General features: G+C 53.1%; 1 protein-coding gene and 1 pseudogene across 1 annotated transcript; one reads left to right on the forward strand and one right to left on the reverse strand.

Annotated features, from left to right (window-relative positions):
* Positions 1 to 61: 61 nt before the first annotated feature.
* On the reverse strand, positions 62 to 2,732 carry LOC124973999 (retinitis pigmentosa 9 protein-like; annotated as a pseudogene).
* A 4,485-nt stretch (positions 2,733 to 7,217) lies between these two features.
* Positions 7,218 to 20,437, forward strand: LOC124974013 (zinc finger protein 717-like). The gene is made up of 4 exons (XM_047537593.1): positions 7,218 to 7,280; positions 16,725 to 16,851; positions 17,076 to 17,168; positions 18,852 to 20,437. The coding sequence occupies exons 2-4, from the start codon at positions 16,728 to 16,730 to the stop codon at positions 20,300 to 20,302; spliced, it is 1,668 nt and encodes a 555-aa protein (XP_047393549.1). The 5' UTR covers positions 7,218 to 7,280; positions 16,725 to 16,727; the 3' UTR covers positions 20,303 to 20,437.
* Positions 20,438 to 21,012: the final 575 nt, after the last annotated feature.

Consider the following 21,012-nt stretch of genomic DNA (forward strand, 5'->3'; position numbering starts at 1 on the left):
CCACCACCCGTCAAGGGCTCTCCCTCTTGGCTTTGGGTTCCTGCCCGTCCTCTCATCTGCTTCATCCCTCACTCAGTTCCTGCTCCTGCATCGTGTGACCCTTGGGACGGTGGATGAAGAGCTGACCATCGCCCGAGGGCAGGCAGAGCAGAGGGGTTACCAACTGGAGAGGGAGAGGGCAGCGAAGCAGCATAGCGCTCCCCGGTGTCTGGGTGAGTTCAGAGAAGGCGTTTTCCTGGGTGAGTGTCTATTTACACCTGTGGAGCTTTGGCTGCTACTCTGTGTGCACCAATTGGGCATCCATTTCTGTCCCATGAGAGACAAAGATCCTTCCCAAACTCTAGTCTGTCTCCTCCGAGACTAGCAGGAACTTCTGGAACAAGTCTGGAACAGGTCTCAACCTGGTCCAGGAAGACTCTCATAAAACTCTGATAGTTTCTAACAGCTCAGGAACCTAGCATTCTGGGGTGACCTGGCACCCATTAACATATCCACCTGCGTGGCTGAGGGTGTGAAGGGGTCTCCTGTTTCAGAGAGCACCTGAGGCTAGGTCCTTGCCCTCCGTGGCCTGTGAGCGCCCTGGTCGCACAAGGACCACCCCATCCCACTTCTTTTCCAAATTCTTGGGTCTACCTACGACTGGACTCTCCCTTTCTGTCATATTCTCTTGAAAACACCCATACCGGGGCGGGAGGGGGTCCCTGCTGGGTATGTTAGAACAAGGCGGTGACCTCCTCACCCAATCCTGCAATTCCAAGTTCCCTTGCGAGTTAGGCAGGGCGGGAGGACTGGCCTTGGCTCACGAGTCACTGGGAAACACGGCAGAGAAGAATCAGCATCCCGCTGGGAATGTGCCTCCGCGGCACAGCGGCTGGAGCTGCGATGGCCTAGTCCCCAGGTCACTGTGTCACCTCGGCCTGCATGAGGAGATGCGCAAGTAACCAGCTGCTTGACCCTAGGGTTGCTTTCCAGTCCCCCGGAGAAAGACCTAGAGGACACAGGAGAGGTTTTGGACGTCTTGACTCCCTCATGCCTCAGTGGTGGTGGCTGGCGCACAGTGGGGACTGGAAACGGGTGGACGGGTTGCTGCCCACTCGCAGGTGGGTCTCCTCAGAGGTTGCTGAGTACCTGCTCTGCTTCACAGCCAGGCTCACTCTGCGTGGATCCTCGCCTGAGGACTGGGGACGAGGGAAGTGGCCGCTCCCTGCGCAAAACAAGGGATGCAGACCTCAGCAGACTCAGAGAAGCCTGTGTTCCTTCATGGACTCGGCACCGTGGGGGCCCATTTTCCAGAGGTGAAAATGGCCGTATGTTACAGAGGGTTTTTTTTAAAATAGGGTACGATTATGTGATCACTGGAAGCTGTGCACGTGCAGTGTGCAGTCAGGGCAGGTCGTACAGGTCAGAACTAACTAGTTGTGAAAAGGTGGAAACTCATTATTATCTGGGGAGACAGGAGTCCCGACCCTGAAGGATCAGTACTCAAACCTTGCCCATTGCTTTTCTTTCCCTGGGATTGGTTATTTCCCAGAGTTTCACCATTTGCTGTGTCTCCACTTAGGACTAATTTGCAATGGGGGAAGGTCAGAGTTCAGGGCCCAGCATGGAGTATCTGCCCCTTTCCTTTAGGGCCTGTTGTTATTAGGAAAGGATACTAGGAGGTTAATCTTTGACTAGTTTCCCTCCCTTCTCCTGAGATGCACCTCTCTCAGCTTCTCTTCCGGAGCTATCTTGTAGGAATATTACTTTCCATAATCCTTCGGTTATCACATTCTTTATTTATTTTTTATTTTTATTTTTTTGTGGTGCTGGGGATTGAACCTAGGGCCTTGTGCTTGCAAGGCAAGCACTCTACCGATTGAGCTCCCAGCCCTTTATTTTTTTTAATAAATCATAAGATGTTATTATACTCAACAACATAGAGGGGTTCAGCCTTAGGAAACAAGTCACCCACAAAGGGCGAATGCAGCTGGGCTGGTACCCACAAGCACCTCCCCAGCGGTCCCCGGCTGTCCCGCCATGCTGCGGGGGGCCTTTCAAGGGACTCACGACTCAAGGAAGGGCAGGGGGGTTCAAGAATCTGCTTTCCTGGGGGACTCAGCACCCTCCAGACCAGCACCTGAGTGGAGACAGGTCGCAATGGCAAGGTGGTAAGAATCCAGAGCCGGTACGTCAGCTGTCCTCTGTGTCCCTTACTCTTGGGTCACATCTCCCTCTGTTCCTTGGCCACAGTGTTTGATTTTTTCCGCAGAGAGTGCTGAACAAGTCCAGTCCTTGCCAGTCTGAGTCTGCACTCTCACTTGACTTGGAAGACTGCCGCTTCCGATTTTTCTCCTCCTCCTCCTCCTCCTTTTCCTTCTGCTTCTGCTTCTCTTTACATTCTGAGGAACTGGCGGCTCCCATCCTCCAGGAGCTGTTTCACCTGCTGTGCCCTCACATCCTTTCCCTGTCTTTTATTCGGGGAGGCACGTCTTTCACAGGATCTTCACGGCCTGCTTTGAACTGTCCTAACTGCTGGTCGCCTTGATAAAGACTGCACGCTCCGTCCCCTGTTCGCTGACCATACCGTTTGCGTCGCCAACACTGCTTAACTTCGGCTTCTTTCTCCAGCGTCATCCAGAGTCCTTTAGTTGGCGCATGAGCCAGAAATCCCTGCGTGCTCGTCCTGGAACGTCGGGAGGCCAGTCTTCGGGCTCAGTCTCATCCTCCTTGGTAAGCCAGGAGGTTTTCATGGGTCTCCGGGTGCTGGCGTTGCGGCAGCTGCTGGCCTCCTGCCGCCGCCGCTCTGCTCTGGGCGCCGCTCCGCCCCGCCCCGCGCCCCGCGCCCCTCGTCCCGCCCCGCCACGCGCGGCTCCCGCCGAGGCCGCAGCCAAGCTCGCACGTCCTCCGCACGGCGGCCCCCGAGTTCGTGCTCCCCGAGTCCCGGTTCCCCACTTGTTTAACGGCCTTCTAACCCCAGCGCACGCTTTCCTGGACCCCGAGGAGGGCGCAGCCGACCGCAGCGCTCAGAGGCGCTGGGACGAGGGGTCGTGACGGGGCTGGGGCTGGGGCTCATGGGTACAGCCTCGCGAGTACGTGCGCGGCCCCGCATGGAAATAAATAAATAAAAGGTAAAACGAAAGGCGTTGTGTCCATCTGCAACTCGAAAGATCTTTAAAAGACATTCGGTGCTCAGGTGGGCTTTCGGGGCTGCTCCGTCTTTCCACACCGCACGGAAGGAGGGGTTCTGAGTGGGAATGGCTGAAAGGCGGTTCCGAAGGACGAAGCCAGAGGAACCGCAGGGCACCCTGGAGGGTGGCCGGAGCATGTCCTGTGTGGGCACGAACACCGGAGCGCAGGGGCGCCTCTGTCTCCCTGGAGGCCAGATGAGAGGAGTCTCTGCAGAGAGGAGGGAAATGCTAAGCAGAGGACCAGGGCCGCATGAGCCCAGAAAGCTTTCCCGGGGTGTGTGGTGTGGATGGCGACAGGTGAGGTGCTCCGTGGGCGCCGGCCTCTGTCCTCTCTCTGGATGCGGCCCTAGCGGGGACCTCCACCTGGTTGGCAGGTCTCTGAACCTCTAAGCAGGACTCTCCTCTGTTCCACCACCTCTGGGCTTCCTCAGCGCCTGCTCTGGCCATCCTTCTCCTGTGTGTGCAGCTCCCTGGTCTTGCACACGGGCTAGCCTGTGAGGGAAGGCAGGCTCCCGAGGTCCCGGCATCTCCGGCGCTATGGGGGCCAGACCTGTGGTTCCGAGTGTGGCTTTCTGTTGGATCTCCCACCATCTTCTGTGAGAAAGGGATTTTCCTCTTTTCCTGTTTTGGGGACTGCATCCACCCATAGAGTAGGCACGTCGACATAAGCACAAAGCCACTGAAGTGATGTGACCATAAACCAAGGAATGCCAAAAGTCGTGAGAACCCTTTGCCGGCTCACCCACCGCACAGCCAAGCCCAAGTCAGCCTGGGAAATGGAAGTCTGGCATTTCCCTCCTTGAAGAGAAACTGCAGTGGCAGCAGCTGTGTTCCGAGGCACAGGAATTCCACACAACTGCGCATCTGCACCGGTCCTTCTTTCACCCTCCTTCTTTTAATTTTAATTTATTTGCTTTTTGGTACCCGGGATTGAACCCGTGGGCACTTACCCACTGAGCCACATCCCCAGCCTTTTTTTTATATTTATTTAGACACAGGGTCTCACCAAGTTGCTCAGGGCCTTGCTAAGTTGCTGATGCTGATTTTGACTTGCAATCCTCCTGCCTCAACCTCCTTAACCACTTGGATTACAGGCGTGAGCCACCATGCCCAGCCCTTCACCCTGATTCTTGCAATCAAGCCAGAAAGAATTCAGATAAGTCACTCAGAGTTACAGGTATGAGTTTATCGAAGGGATAGGAAAGGAGAAACGACACACTCAAGGGGGAGAGCGGGTCCTCTTGGAGGGGAGAGGGACAGTGTGTGTTAGCACAAAGGGCCTGGCCAGAGGCAAACTGCCAATCATGTCAGCCTCCTGTTCAAGAATGAAGTTTCATGCAGGACCAGGGTGTGCAGGAACTGGGTGCTGGACCCACTTTCCTTGTGAAAATGAACCACTAGTCAAAGAGAAAGTTTGTGCTTACATGGGTTATACTGAGAGGTAAACTGATTATTGCCAGAGCGTGTCTAATGGTGGATCCAGGGTCAGGAGTCAGTGGAGGGTCTGGCGTCAGTGGACAGTATTTATCCCTTTCCCTCTGGGGTCTCATTGTACTGTCACTGTGAAAGGACTCATTAGGGGAGGGTCAGCACTTGAGACTGCCCATCTAGGCTTGGGTGGGTACTTCCTCCCAGGACTGTCTCGTCATTGGGAAGGAATAGACTTGAGGGAGCAATGTATCGATGTGGGACTTTCTTCTTCACTCCCTTCTCCCAGGCCACACTGTTTTGGGGTTTGTCATTTTCCATATCTAATAATGTGCCCCCTCCCACCCTCCAGTTTTATGGAGGGGGGTACCCAGGGAAGTTTCCAGAAAATCCCATCCAGGTCCATCATTTTTTTTCTTTGAGATTTCAGCATTTTATATATCTAGAATACTTGCTACTTACAATCTTTATTTTTATTTGTTCTAATTAGTTATACATGATAGCAGAATGCATTTCCATTCATTGTACACAAGTGGAGCACAACTTTTTATTTCTTTGCTGGTACACAATGTAGAGTCACACCATTCGTGCAATCATACACGTACCTAGGGTAACGGTGTCCATCTCATTCCACCATCTCTCCTACCCCCATGCCCCCTCCCCTCCCCTCACTCCCTTCTGCCCCAATCCAAAGTTCCTCCATTCTTCCATGCCCCCACCCCCGGCCAGGCCCATCTTTGGACTCTTGACTGACAGTAGGACATCAGACCTTCAAGTACCCACTGTCATGTGGACTCTAGGTCACTTTGGCCCATGCTGACTGGTTCTAAATGCATCCTGTAATTACAGATTTTATGGTTGGGGGAATTATCCTTATCTCCCTGATGTCTGGGAACAGGTCTGTGTTAAGGTATGCAAAAGACTTCAACCACCCGATTCAGGGTGATTGGGGTTCTTACTGAAATATCAGGCCTGCATTTCTCCTGCAGATTACAGGTAGTTTGCTGAGGAATGTGACATACCCTGTGGACTTGAGCCAGGCAGGGCTTCAGGCGAATTGCTTTTTAAAAAGGACAGCATGTGGGGGTCAGCACAGTTGGCCAGAATTATCTCCCTGGCCTCAGGCTCCCCTTGCTCACATCTGTGCCCCATCAGCAGGAGCTCTAAGACAGCCCTGTGCATGTGAGCAAAAGCAGCCAGAAAGGTTCCAGCCCCACCATGAGAGCACAGGTGACTGGGACGGAAGTCACAGTCAGTCAGGCCTGGAGGTGCTCACTTTCTGGTAGAGAATGGCCACAGTTATAGAAGGGCTCTGTGTTTCCCAGCTTATGACATGAGCCACTAATCATTGAGCAGAGTGCGTGCGTTTGGGCAAAGTCTGATTCTTCTTTCTCTGTGATCCATTGTTACCCAAAGTTCATTGCTCACCCTCTCCTCCCTGGACTCCTGGACAATGGAGAAGGGTGGAAGTTCAGTGTCTCCTCTTCCCTTCAGAGCCCATTGTTGGGAAGGATGGATATTTGCCTTTTCCCCTCAGTGCCCACGGTTACTGGAAAAGGATTTACTGGGAGAGGTTCAGTATTTGCCTTAGTCCTCCAGGTCAGTTTGGGGGCTTGCCATTTTCATTTTCCACAGCCTCCAGTGCACAATGCAGCTCCTGTACTGACATTCAACCACTGGCGCAAGGGAGGTACCTGTAACAAGATAACCGGAGGGGCAGAAGCAGGAAACAAAGTAACTGGAACAGAAGCAGTCCCACTCCCCGTTTAGGCTTAGTGAAGTAAAAGTCCCTAACCTGTATGAGCTCCTAGGCTGTTGACAAACTTGAACCCATATAAGGAATGTAAAATGCACCCTCCAATAGAACTGAACCAACTCCCTTGCCTTGATATGGCCCCAAATTGTTTATGTATAAAAGTGAAGGCCTGCTGTGCTCAGGGCTTAGATTTGGGAATAATCCCTCTGGGCCCTGGTGCTACTAATAAAGTTGTTCCCAGATCTCGGTGTCCTGAACCTCATTCCCCAATATAAAAGAACCCCAAATTAGTAAGGACGTGATCCTATGCATGGGTGGCTGGAACCCAGGAGTCCGCGCAAATACTTACTGGAGTGTGAACCAGCACAAGAATCAAGTGCGTGCCTACCCGTGGCCCCGCCACCGTGCCCTCTGTGATCTAGAGCTCCCCCGCTGAGTAATACGACCCAGGTGATGCTCCTATCAGATCAGTGGGCGACGAGACTTTTTTAATACTTTGGAAGGAAATTAGCATTGATTTTCTGTTACTTAACAAATCAAAATCAAACAGACTTCTCACGCTCTAGGACGCCCGCCTACGACAGCTTCAACTGAACTAATGAGCTGCCCAGACCACCCGCCGCCCCCCGCCCCGCGGCGCAGCCCCGCCCACGCCCTGACGCGGGGGCGGGGCCTGCGGTCACGTGCCCAGGGCGGCCAGGCTCCGCCACCCCGCAGCGCGCGCCGGCAGTCGGCCCGCCCCTCGCCCGCCCGCCCGGCCTTGCGGGAGGCGCCGCGTCTGGACCGCCGTGTCCCGCGCGGCCGCCGCGCTTCCGGCTCCTCTGCGCACGCGCCGCCCCGCCCCTCGCGCCATCTTGCTGCGGACCCCGCCTCCCTCCAGGCGCCCCTGGTCGTGGGAGGTGGTGGAGCGGGAGTCCGAGGGCCGGGTGAGTGGACGGCCGGGCCGGCTGCTGGGCCCTGCGGCGCGGACGGCGGCGGGAGCGGGCTGGCCCTCGGGCGGCGGGGCCTGGCGTGCGGCGCCGCGGGGGTCGCGGGTGGGGCGCTGTGTGAGGCCGGGCGTGTGAGCTCCGGGGAAGCCGGGGTCGCGCCCAGCTCCGGTGCGGGGACCCGGGGGTCGCGCCCAGCTCCGGTGCGGGGACCCGGGGGTAGTGCCCAGCACCTCGGCGGGGACCCCGGGATCGCGCCCAGCTCCGGTGCGGGGACCCGGGGGTCTCGCCCAGCTCCGGTGCGGGGACCCGGGGGTAGCGCCCAGCTCCGGTGCGGGGACCCCGGGATCGCGCCCAGCTCCGGTGCGGAGACCCTGGGGTCACGCCCAGCACCTCGGCGGAGACCCCCGGGGTCCGCGCCCAGCCCCGGTGCGGGGACCCCCGGGGTCGCGCGCAACACCTCGGTGGGGACCCGGGGGTCGCGCCCAGCACCTCGGCGGGGACCCCGGGGTCGCGCCCAGCTCCGCGGCGGCCGGTGACCCGAGCACCCCGAGGCCGCCCGCCTGCTCTGACCGGGGCGCCCCCGCTCCCTCTCCCTGGCCTGCGTTTGCTCGGTTCGCCCCCTCGGCGGTGAGCTGGTAAGGAGCTCGCGGAGCCAGACTCCGGGAGCAGCCTGCGGCCGTCCTCCCTGTGTGGCAGTGCTGTCAGTAAAGCAGTGGGGCTCTGGTCCCTTCCCACTGCCGCGGCGGGCTCTCCCACGGAGGCCAGGACTCGCTGCACCGGAACTGTTCCAGGTCAAGTTGGTAGGAATTTGGCCTTATTCAGAGCCAGCTTTGGAGGAAGATGGGAGAAACCTAGTTGTTTCAAAGGTTCTGTCTTCCCAGTTCCTGAAACTTAACAACTGTTGAAGGAGAGGAGGCAGCAAGCCAGTCAAAAGGCAGGAAGTGCGCACGTGCAGATTGGTGACCCTGTCAGGATGGGGCCGGCATCCCTCTCCCCCTCCTCCCTTTCCTTTGGCACCTGTGAGGGTGGGGAGCCGCTATACCCTCAGCTGTCACTCTACAGGAGGTTCCTAATTCAGGGAGGGGGGCTTCCACCTTCAGTTTGAAAACTGCCACTCCCAGGTTGAGTTTAGTGTTTATACCAGACCAGTTTCCAGGAACAGCCAAGTTCTCAAGGGAGATTGGGGTACTAGGTGATGGTGGTACCCCAATTTGGGGAGTAAAGTAAGCCTTACAAAGTCTGAAGGAAAGTGCCCCCAGAAGAGCGCTCCTCTGGCCTGAATTGTCTCTAGTCTTCAGAACAGGCAGAAGCACCAGGGAGCTGCCAGCTGGACTCTAGCTTTGCGGCCCAACAGCAGGAGTGCAGCAGGCGTGCTCATGCATGCTCACCCAGAAACTGTCACAAAGCAGGGCATTCTAGACGTTTGGGACCCACTTTCAGTAAAGGGGTGTCAGACTTCGAAGGGGAGGCAGGAGCCTTGGAAATGTCCTTTATTGGAGGGGCCTGGAGGTGTGGTCTCAGGTGGAGAAATGCCTGCATACCTGAGAGACTCTCCCCAGTGCTCTTTGAACATTCCATTTCTTCATTGATCCCAAATTGCTTCCAGTGTCTTAGCTCTGAGACTTGTTTTATCACCAAATCTGGCATCTGGAAATCTGTTGGTAACTCCTGTCCTGATGGTTCTTCCTGGTAATTCAGGGTTTACCAAGGTGCTTCTACCTTATATGGAAGGTTTTGTTGCTGTTTTGGAGCTAGGGGTTGGACTTAGGGTCACTCAACCACTGAGCCACATTTATTTAGAGACAGTGTTTCAGTTTCTTAGCGCCCCAGCCTCCCAAGCCTCTGGGATCACAGGTGCCGGCCACTGCGCCCTTCTGAAAGGTTCTAAGAATTCAATCTGAGGAGGTGTGACTTGCCCAGGGTCACTCTTGAGCTGGCATTATCCATTTTGCCACAGTTAAGTCAAAATAGGCATTTCCTTATTTTTGAAATAATTTTGTGACATCAAAGTACATTGCCTTAAAATACCTACCCTTAAGTATATCCCTGTATTTTTTAATCTCTAACATTTTATGTGGTCACATGACCTTACTACCAATAATGGAGTTGTAGATGTGTTTTCAGGGGGCCTTTGTGGGGCCTTGATGAAGTCTAAAGGACTAAGTTCTTCCACAGTGCAGCTTTTAAAAAATCTTTCTTTTTGGTCTTTTCCAGCTAATGTGTTGGGGAACTTTGAACAGGAGAATCTAGGACCAAGCCCCATGCCCAGTTCCCTCATGACTTCACTCCATTCACCTTTTCCACCTGCTTCCAGTATTTCCAGGAGCACCAAAAAATGAGTGAGACTCCAGTGAGTTGCTTTTTATCCATTCCTCACTTGATTTTACATTATGTTTCGCAGGTTTCATAGGTCTGCGATTTAAAATGGAAAAGTAGAACTAAGTAAAACTCAGTTTGAAGTTAATGTTCATGGATAAAGTTGGCACCTAGTAATGTGCAGGTGACCTAAGGCTCATCTGAGTTGCGGAGCAGTATGTCCCTGACCTTTCTGATGTTGTGACAGAAGGCAGACACATTTCTCACAGCATTGGAGGAAACTGAGAAAAGAACCTGTCCGCTCTCATGGGTCACCATCTTGTGGATTCCTCACTGCTGTATGCTTGCTTAATGAGTTTTCCTGGAGTTCCTCGCAGCACAGCCCCCACACTTTGGAAAAGTGTACTTGGTTCATAGATGAAGTCGGGATGTCAGTAGGGCTGAGTCGACCAAGGTCTGTAAGCAACCGTCTGTAGGTACCTTTCAGTGCGTCTGTGCGTGCAGTTGTACCGCACTTGTGGAAGGTCGTGTTTCATGCTCCTGGTGGGTCTGTGTGTGTGACCTTGCACCACACTCACTCGTGGACGGTTGTACTGTTGAGCAGACACACCTCGTCTGCACATTAGTCCACTCAGTGTGGTGTCAGTTAGGTTCCTCAGAAACTCACCAGTAACCTACACAGTAAAATGTAATGACTGTTCTCAAGTGTCCACAATTTTCTCTTGGAACTTCTTAGATTCTGTTGTGGCCTCATTGATGATTTCTTCTCCTTCTTGATTTCTTTTACTTTTTTAAAAATTTTTTTAGTTATAAATGACAGTAGGATGCATTTTGACATATCATACATACCTGGAGTACAACTTTCCATTCTTGTGGTTGTACATGATGTGGAGTTCCACTGGTCATAGGAACATAGGAATGCTAAGTCCAATTCAATCTAGTAAACCTTCACTCGAACCCACCATTGTGAGTCAGCATCCGCCTATCAGAGAGAATGTTAGGCCTTTGGTTTTTTAGGATTGACTTATTTCACTTGGCATGGTAGCCTCCAGTTCCATCCATTTACTGGCAAATGGAGCAATTTCATTTTTCTTTATGACCAAGTAACATTTCCTGTGTGTATGTACTGTTTACCACCTTCTTATGTAGCTCATTCAGGTATCCTACCCGTCGCCCCTTTGTCCAGTCTGTCTCTTGGATTCTGCCCTCTGTGGTTTAGCACTCCTATTTCTGTTTCTTTCTTTCTTTTTTTGTGGTACTGGAGTTGAACCTAGGGGCGCTTAGCCACTGAGCCACATCCCAAGCACCCCCCCTTTTTTTTTTTCTTTTTTATTTAGAAACAGGATTTCACTGATTTATATAGGGCCTTGCTAAGTGCTGAAGCTGCTTTGAACCCACAGTCCTCCTGCCTCAGCCACCCAAGCCTCTGGGATCGCAGGTGTGCTCCACTGCACCCATGCAGTACTCTTGTTCCTTGAAGAAACCAGCCTGAACCTCTTCCTCAGCCTGTAGACCACACTGGCAGCTGTCCAGATGTGGCTCAGTGGTCGAGTGCCCCTGAGTTCAATCCCCAGTACCAAATAACAATAATAATAACATTAATAACAATAATAATAAAGTGACTTGGAAAAATGAATGCATATCAGTTGTAACTATGAAATATACTTGTAGTTAGTAGTTGCTTAAGGAAGAAAGTTAAAATCCACTTAACTGAACATTTTAAACTCATAATCATAGCTTCATATCTAACATGAATTGTGAAACCTGGTTTGTTGATTCACATTGAACTTGCATCCTGTGTTTCAAAGGAGGGTACCATCTGTGGTCTCTAATGAAGTTTTGGTCTTCAGGTTGTCTGCTGAGTAACATGGAACTACACATTTACAGACTTCCTGCGTGTCCTGATCGGTGGGTCAGGAACTTGGACTGGGCAGTTAGGTGGGCTGCCTTTTGGTGCCTGTTGCTCAGTTGGAAGGACTCTGGTGGGTGGAGACCCGGAGCTGTCAGCTTCTCTGGCGGCTTGGACCTGCTCAGCCTGGCAGTCCAGGACAGTCAGATTTGCCTGCTTCTTAGAGCAGGTGGCCAGGAGACCCCGGTGGAAGCCCCGAGCCTTCTTGGGGTCTTTCCTCAGAAGTCTCAGAATGGCTTCCCTGACCCAGGCCTGCGCAGGCCCATCCCTGTGTCCACCCACTTCAGGAGAGGGCCTTTAGAGTCTGCCTTTCGAAGAGAGTCGTAGGACTGCACCAGTTGCTAATGTGCTGGTTTTCCCTCTGACCACACTGGTGTTTCCCCTCCCTTTCTCTCTCATGTGAGGTATGTTTTGCCCTTTTCCAGAGCCTCAAAACCTTTCTGGGGGGTGGGGAGTAGCAGGCATTGAGCCTAGGGCTGCTCAATCACTGAGATACATGCCCAGCCCTTTTTGTGTTTTATTTTTTATTTTGAGGCAGGGTCTCACTGAGTTTCTCAGGGTCTCACTGAGCTGCTGGCGTTTGAACTTGGGATCCTCCTGCCTCAGCCTCGCATGCCCCTGGATTGCAGGTGTGTGTCATTGCATCTGGCCTCAGAACCTTCTTGTGTCATGGTGCTGATGAAGGCTGAGCTGCCTCTTGGTGACAGCCCTCTCTCCCACACACGCACCCATACTGAGGGTGGGCTGAGCCTAGTGGCAGGCCCTGCACCAGCATGGAGAGGCCGCTGGTCGCCTGCTTGGATTCTCTCTGTGGAGTCCAGTCCTCCTCCTGAGAACTGCTCGCTCTCCTGGCTCTGCCATTCTCCCTCACTGCCCCTTTCTGAAATACCTGGGTTCTTAGTTGAACATCCTTCTTCAGCCATGTTCTGGGTACAGTCAGGAATCCAGCAGCCTCCTTTTCAGCTTTTTCCGACTCTGGACATCAGGTATAAGAAGTTGTTTAAGTGCAGTGAGCTTCCATGGTCCCAGCACGCATTAGACCAGAGCCACTCTTCTCTGCGGTCGCTTCTCTCCTGGGCACTAGGGGACAACAGCCTGGAAGACCCGCTTCTTACCAGGCCTACTCTGCATCCAGCCCTAAGACCTTAGAGTGCTGGAAATATTTTTGGTCTGGCTATAAAGCCATTTTTAACTTATAAAAAGTAAGAAAAACTAGGAATAGAAATAGTTTTATTTCAAACCTGCCGACTGTTGGATCCTCCATATTTCTTCCAGATTCTGTGTGGAAATTGAACATCCCTGCTTACTAATTCATTTCTCTCATCTTTGTTGTTTTGTTTTTTTCTAGATCCTATTTGTCTAGGCCTCGCTTGCTCTCTTTCTCTTTTCGGTATTGGGGATTGACATTAGGGGTGCTTGACCACAGAGACACATCCCCAGATCATTTTATTTTTTATTTTGAGACAGGGTCTTGCTAAGTTACTGAGGCTGAATTTGAACCTGTGATCCTCCTGCCTTGGCCTCCCACGTCTCTGGGATTACAGGCTGTGCCGCGTGCCTGGCTTTACCTTTTGTGTTAAAGGCAGAGGAGACCAGTTAGCTGTTTCACATTCCCAAAAATCTCCAAGGTGGAGCCCTGAGGCGATGGCCTCACTGTGAGTTGTTCTGTTATGGTGGACCTCGTACTGCTGACCGGCCTCCAGTCTGTAGCCCAGAGTGCTCCATCTGTGTCCAGTGACACTTTCTGTCTTCCCTTCAGGTCTTGTGCAGTAGTCTGGATGCCCTTCCAGATTCATGCGTGAATGGACTCGAGGCCTGGCCTCTGGCCTTACAGCATGTACCATGTGCTGTGGCTTTTCATGACTGTAGCACCCCATTTCTGGCTTCCAGACTCTGTTCTGTTTATCCATTCTGCCTAAAAACCACCCTAAAACTTGTTATAAAGGAGAGAGCGCAAACCCATTGAGAATTCCCATCCAGCATGGGAATGACATGTCTGTCATCGTCAGGAGCCAGTTGGTCCAGGTCCTTGGTGTCCAGAACAAAGAATTGAGCAAGAGAGAAGTAGCAGGAAAAGTACAGATTGCTTGAAGCTGAAGATAGCGCCCCGTCAGTTAGAGCAGAGTGGGGTGGGAGCGGGAGAGGATCAAGGCCTCAGGGTCTGGAGCGAGGGTCTCGGGTCCTGAGCTGTGCAGCCTTCTCTTCCCTGCATGGACCTGATTGACGACCTTACCCCATTTGCTCCCATGGTTACCTTACGATACAGGATTAGAATATTTCCAACTGCCTTCCCCGCATTGGTAACTTTAGGAAACCCAATTAGAATACTGCCTGCTTTGCCCCCATTGGTGATTTCAGATTTGACTCTGGCGGGAGTTGTCCTGGTGATGGGACTTATTGTAAACAGGGCCAAGACTCTGTCCTTGCCTTCTCCTCCAGCAGCTCCTCTCTCACCCCGTGTCTGCCGTCTTGGTGCCCCGAACTCCTACCTAACGTTTAAAAACAAGAGGTGGAGCTGGACATGGTGGTGCACACCTGTGATCCCAGAGCCAGGGAGGCTGAGGCAGGAGAATTGCAAGTTCAAGGCCAGTCTCTGCAACTTAGCACGGCCCTGAGTAACTTAGTGAGACCCTGTCTCTAAATAAAACAAAAAGGGCTTGCATTTGACTTAGTGGTTACGTACCCTTGAGTTCAGTCCCTGGTACCAAAAACAGGCAAGAGGTGGAGAAAAACAGTGCTGGCGCTGCCGAGGGGCACAAGGAACTCCTGCAGGGCCTGCTTGCTCTGACGTCACCTCCACTTCTTCATGCCATGTGCAGGCCAGCCGCCCTTCACGTGGCTTCTAACCCTGTCCCACCTGAACAGCTGCCCCGGTGGCCAGGGGCGTGAGCGCCCAGGAAGCTCCCCTCCAAGGTGACCACGCCCAGGGTGCCCATGAACATCAGGTGGCTGTCTGGCACCAGCTGGATGGCCTGGAACAGTTGCCTGCTTGCTTGGTACCCTGCTGAGAGCTTACCTGTGCACAAACCTGTGGGGATCGCTCCCTCGCTCGGGTCACCAGCCGTCCAGACTGTCCTTCCACGTTCTGTCGCCTGCCTGCTCCTCCTTTACCTCACCCACGAGAGGGGGTGTGCCCACGTCTGTGTGGCATGCGTAGGTACACGGCTGTGTACGTCGTCACGTGCAAACCCTGTGTTCAGAACAAGAAAGAACAACGCGTCCATGTTTGGCTGCCTGATTGCTGTGATCTTACAATATGTGCAGTCAGAAAAATGAGACGACTCCATTTGCGTGTGATCTATCGAAGTGTACAAATGCATTCTACTGTCATGTACAGCCAATTAGAACCAATAAAAAGAATTAAAAACAGTAGCAGTCTTTCCTTCTCTTTAAAGAATTAATTTTAACATTTTTTGCAAGACAGCAAATTCTCTCAGATTCTGTCTTTGAGCAGAGGGCTAGTGAGACTTCTCCAGACCCCTCTTGTTTATATGACTTATGGAGAGGTTGGGTGTCATTTTCATCTTTGTTCCTCTGTAGGCAGATTTTTCTTCTTGCTGGCTTTATTCAGAATTTTTGTTTTTAATTTTTAAATTTTTGTTGCTAGGGAGTGAACCACTGAGCCACAACCCCAGCCCATTTTTGTTTGTTTGTTTGTTTTTAATTTAGAGACAGGGTCTTTCTAAGTTGTAGAGGCTGGCTTGGAACTTTTGATGCTCCTGCCTTAGCCTCCCGAGTCACAGGGATTACAGGCATGCCCCAGTATTCCTGGCTGGCTGTTTACTTTCTTGAATGCTGTTTTAGCCATGAAAGCTCTTTGCATCTCTCCCGGTTTTAACGTTGCTTGTTGGTAACACCGACGTCGTGGCCATGTCTGCTCTGATGCCTGCTCTTTCACTTGACATTGTAGTTTCATGTTTGTTCTACAGTGTGATTTCCTTTTCATAGGCAGACGTAGTGTGCTGGGTAAAATGAACTGCTTTAAGTGTGCATTTGGTAGTGGAAAGCATCCGCGTGCTGGAAGCTGTCTTAGTTCATTTCAGCTGCTATAGCACAATACCTTAGACTGGGTGATGTGTAAGCAGCAGAAATGCGTTGCTCTCGTTTGTCTGGTGAGGTCCATCCCTTGTAAGTGGGGCCTGCTCTGTGTCCTCACATGGTGGGAGGGGTGGAACAGCCCCCTTAGCTTCTTTCTCCCATGTTCACCTGGGCTAGTCCCCCCCCGAGCTCCTCCGCACACGACCAGCCATGTTCCAAGCCACCCCTTTTTGTTCTGATGGATTGGATTAAGCTTCAGTGTGCAAGTGTCGGGAAGATCCGAGCTTCAGCTCTCAGGGGATGTGGCCCTGAGTTCCGTGGTAGTTCTTCTGTTGAGCCTCAGCCTTCGGAGGCAGGTTTCACAGTGTTTCCTGTTGTTATTGTGTTTTCTTCCCCTTGGTGGGTCAAGATGGCCAGAGTGGGTGTTTCTCCCCTCCCCTGGGGAAGGCTAGTGTGGGCTGGGGCTGGGCGTTTCCTTCCGCCCAGGTAACTGAAGCTTCAGTGCCGAAGCTGCCACACCAGGTGGGGCTCTGCCTAAGTGGCTTCCTGGCACCAGTATGTTGGGAAGAAGAGTGCTCTGGCCTGTCCCACAGCGGAAGCCGGGCATTCCCCCGAGTGCACGTCGTGCTGGTGTGTGTGCCTGAGCCCTGTGTTGTGTGCTGCTGCGGCTGGCCTGGAGTGGGGGCTTCGTGACCTGGAGAGCAGAGCGCCTCTCCTCTTCCAGTGGCGTGCAGCGTCACAGTGCCCAACAGGGCCACTCCTGTCTCCTGTAGCGCGCTGCGATGTGCAAAACTTGGGTCCAGATTAGTGTGTGGGCACCTTTTCCCTGGTGTTTGCACTGTGTCTTCATGACAGTCGCATGGCCCTTGGAGCAGCAGGATTTTAGTCATGGTTCTTTCTACCAACAAGGAGGGCTGGAGGTGTATAAGGTAAACTCTGAGTCTTTTCAGTGATTTAAGGATTACAGTGGCAGAATTGTTTTCTGTGGTTTTCCTTTATCCCCCATGTGAAGTGCAAAGCAGACTGCATCTTACGTGAGATATACCTGGGTGAATGGCGCACGCGCGCGCGCGCGCACACACACACACACACACACACACACACAGGAGTTAATGCCCAGATTCTTGTTTTTGTGCCCAGGTGGAGGGCTTGGGCTGAGGAGACATGTTCCCTTACAGGGGATGGTGTCCTTCGAGGACGTGTCTGTGGACTTCACCTGGGAGGAGTGGCAGGACCTGGATGATGCTCAGAGGACCCTCTACAGGGACGTGATGCTGGAGACCTACAGCAGCCTGGTGTCGTTGGGTGAGTGAAACGCCCTGGTAATCTTACTAGCAGCACTTCCTTCCTTGGTGGTGCATGTGACATCTGTGCTGCTAGGGTTGAACTCGTCCTTGAACGAGGTGTTTTCCCTCTAGCTAAAGGTGCCTGTGGGCCCTCCATTGCCAGCCGCCAGGGCTGGGCTCGGCGGTCTCCAAGGGACCTGAGTTAGCACGTGGGCAAAATCCTGCATTATTTCTTATTAACAGGGCTTTTCATGACCAGACCTGAGGTGATTTTCAAGTTGGAACAAGGAACAGAGCCATGGCTGGTCAGAGAAGTCCCGGACCAGTGTCTTTCAGGTCAGTAGGTGTGCTGGGCATGGGGGGCCAGGAGGAGCAAGCAGGGCAGAGGTGGGCAGAGGTGGGCAGTCGCCCGGAACCCACACACTTTGCCTGAGTGCACCTCGGCTCCTGGGAGGCCCTGACTCGTGCCCCTCGTGCCGGAGCCACCTGCTCGGTGGTCTCAGTCGCCCTGGGTTCTCCAGACTACAGACTTCCCTCTGTGTTGGTGAATGTCTGTGTTTACTGTGTCACACATCTTAGTGGAGCAGAGTTGAACCTTTGGTAATTCTCTGCGTGTGCTTAATACCACAGTGCTCAAAATAATGCCTTTTTTCCTGTAGTTTGCAGTCTGATGAGAGGGAAATGAGAATGATATTTTAAGTAGTTGGATTAGAACCCCAAGGCATATTTAATCAGCGAAGGAGAAAAATGCCTTGTGATGATTCAGGAAGGAGGGGAGCAGAGAAGGCAGGGTTAGGGGATCGTTAGTCTACTCCTGTAAAGCTGCAGCTTGAGTTACCTCTTTTCCAATGTTGACATAGAGTCTATAGGTGAATGTGAAATCCAGATTCAACAGTGGAATGACTTGGAGATATAGATTTAGAAATCAGTGGTTTAAAGCTGTTATTAAAAGTCATCTTTATTGAGTAGGTCATCTTTGTAGTTCATAAGAAAATGAGAAGAGTCCAGGAGTGAGCCTTATGTTCCACAACGTTGGAAATCGGGAAGCTGAGGAAGACCCAGCGTAGGAGCATGATCAGGGAGGTCCAGGACTTGGAGGAGAACCAAGAGGTTCTGGGTCCCAGGGCTGAGTGACCCAGTTGAAGTTCTCAAGATTTTGCGGGGCATGGATCTTAAGTTCAGCATTTCTGCCTTCCATTTGTGGAAATCATTCTAAAATAACAGGGAATGAGAAACGTACAGGGGGTTCTGTTCGCTGTGACGCTAGGAGATGGCTGGAACACCAGTACAGTACAACACGGAGCAGAGCCTTTCCAGGCAGGGCCATGGGCTGCACCTGGGAAGTGGAGTGCCAGGGCTGCTGGCCCCAGAGTGGTGCAGAGCCAGAACTTTCTGGCCAGGAGGGTTGTCCAGCTCCGGGCTACAGCTGCTTAGGCCTGGACTGGGTTCAATTAGGAGTTTACAGGAAGTTGTCCTGGTTCAACATGGGGAAGAGGAGGTTTTTCTTTTAATTTGAAATTCCTTAAGTGCCTCTATCCACTTCCCAGGGACTTGTGAAAACTGAATGAATACAGTTTCTGTCCCTAAGCCGTATTCCTTCCAGATAGCTGACCTTCCTGCCCTTGCAGGGAGCCAGTCCATAGCCTTTCCAATCTTCAAAACAGAAACTACTGTAAATGCCAGCCTTAGATGCTCACCCTTCATAAAAGGAAGAATAAATGGCCAAAATAAAATGCCAATGGTTAGCACTTAGTTGGAAACTGCAATCAGCCACTAAGGACATATTTTTACCAAATATTTCTTCACAATATAAAGAAGAAGAAAAATGAACGAAAAGCACTTTAACATCAGAAAATCAATTAATGTAACATTTCATTGTCAGAAAGAAAAAACATACATTTATAAAGCCAGTACTTATTAACCGACCCCCATAAAAACCTTCTGCCGCTGTGATAGGGAGAAGCTTCTTTACCTTCACATGAGCACTCTTTTACTTCTTTGCTTATTTTGTCATTTCAGATGTGCTGGTAGTTGATGATGTCGTTGAGAACAGCCAAGAAAATCGTGGTGGACACTTGTGGCAGGGTGTCCTCCACAGCAGCACGTCAGCTAGGGAGAGACTTGAATCAGGAAGGCCGTCTCACTCGAGCTCAAACTCTGTCTCAAAGCGGGTGGTGGATCATGGGAGCTCCTGGGTAAGGAGACCTCAGGAGCTGGGAGTGTGCCCAGGCCTGCCTTTCCCTGGAGGGCCCGGTGCCCACGGAGAGCTGCTCAGCCAGCGCCACCAGGCTGGGCCGCCGCATCTGGGAGGTGGGGGACGAGGGGGCGCCCTCAGCACAGAGGCAGCACTCCCGTCCCTCGAGAGGGAGCGTGGGCACGGCGCTGCGTCTGCCCCGGTCGGGAGGAAGAGCTTCGCCTGTGGTCTGTGCGGCAGGACCTACTCCAGAGCGTCCGCCCTCAGCAGCCATCAGAAGACGCACTCGGGAGAGAAGCCCTACGAGTGCGGCCGGTGCGGCAAGGCCTTCTTCCTCAGGTCTGTCCTCAGAGACCACCAGAGGACACACAGTGGGGAGAGGCCCTACCCGTGCGCCGGCTGCGGCAAGGCCTTCTGCCACAGGTCTGCGCTCGTCACGCACCAGCGAATCCACACTGGGGAGAGGCCCTACGAGTGCTGCGAGTGCGGGAAGGCCTTCCGCAGGAAGTCGGCGCTGGTCATCCATCGCAGGATCCACACGGGGGAGAAGCCCTACGAGTGCCCGGTGTGCCGGAGAGCCTTCTGCCAGAAGTCGGTGCTCAGCCTGCACCAGAGGACTCACTCGGAAGAGAGGCCCCACGCCTGTGCCCAGTGCGGGAAGGCCTTCTGCCGAAGGTCGGCTCTGGCCGTCCACCAGAGGACCCACACGGGAGAGAAGCCCTACCGGTGTCTGCAGTGCGGGAAGGCCTTCTGTCAGAAGGCAGGCCTCACTCTGCACCAGAGGACCCACACGGAGCAGAGGCCCCACGCCTGTGACCAGTGCGGGAAGGCCTTCTTCCTCCAGTCGGGGCTCGCCATGCACCGCAGGACGCACACGGGGGAGAAGCCCTTCGGATGCAGCGAGTGTGGGAAGGCCTTCTCCCAGAAGACGCACCTCCGGAGGCACCAGAGCATGCACAGTGGGGAGAAGCCCCACGCGTGCGCCCAGTGTGGGAAAGCCTACTTCCACAAGCTGGATCTCACCAAACACCTGCGGATTCACACCGGGGAGAAGCCCCACGCGTGTGCCCAGTGTGGGAAGGCTTTCCGCATGAAGTCCTACCTCCACGTGCACCAGAGAACACACACGGGGGAGAGGCCCTACGAGTGTGCGAGGTGTGGGAAAGCCTTCCGTCGCAAGTCGCACCTGAGCAGCCACCAGAAAACTCACCCGGCTGCTGCTCGGCAGGGCGCAGCCTGGCTCTGTGTGCTGCCGAAAGCCCCTTCTGCTCCCTAGGGCTCACCGTGGCTCCCTGTGGGAGGAGCCTGCAGCTGCTTCCAGGTCAGATGACACGCGTGTCCCCGTGGCTGTGCCTCGGTGCTTGAGTCCCGAGACACCAGGGTGGCCCTAGGAGCTCTCGTCAGAGAAGGTGACTGACCAGACAGAAGGAGTCGCCCGAAGAGATGAGATGGCCGCGCTCTTCCCAGGCCTCCGCGTGCACTTCACAGGAGCGAGAAATAAATTCCTCCTCTGTGAGCCATTGTTTGTGTGATGTTTACCACGACCCACCAAAGCACATTCACTGCGCAAGGTTATGGAGGGTGTTTTCGGTCCTTGTTATAAAATTCACTCAGGAGAGAAACTGCTATTTTTTATTCCTTGGTCAGTGGACCAGAAAATCCCAGGGATAATGTAGCAAATTGGGAACAACTTAACTTTCATATGCCAGAATTTTTTGTAAAGGTAAAGCAATCAATTTGTGCGATATGGATATTAATTTTCAAGTAGGTCACATGTAGTGTCAATGTTTGCTACATTGGCTACATCTGGAGGGCTTGGGGCTGTCATAATGAGTTCATGGGTGCTGCTGGCCCTTGGTGGGGAGGCCCATTGAGCTGCCCAGCAGCCTCTGCACTGAAGAGCCCCTTGGCCAGGCAGGGTTGTGCAAGAGCAACAACTTTGACAGGCTCTGTCGTGAGCCCCATGGAGGTGTGTGTGCACCCACC

This window comes from Sciurus carolinensis, unplaced genomic scaffold (assembly GCF_902686445.1).
Source record: "Sciurus carolinensis unplaced genomic scaffold, mSciCar1.2, whole genome shotgun sequence".
Lineage (NCBI taxonomy): Eukaryota > Metazoa > Chordata > Mammalia > Rodentia > Sciuridae > Sciurus > Sciurus carolinensis.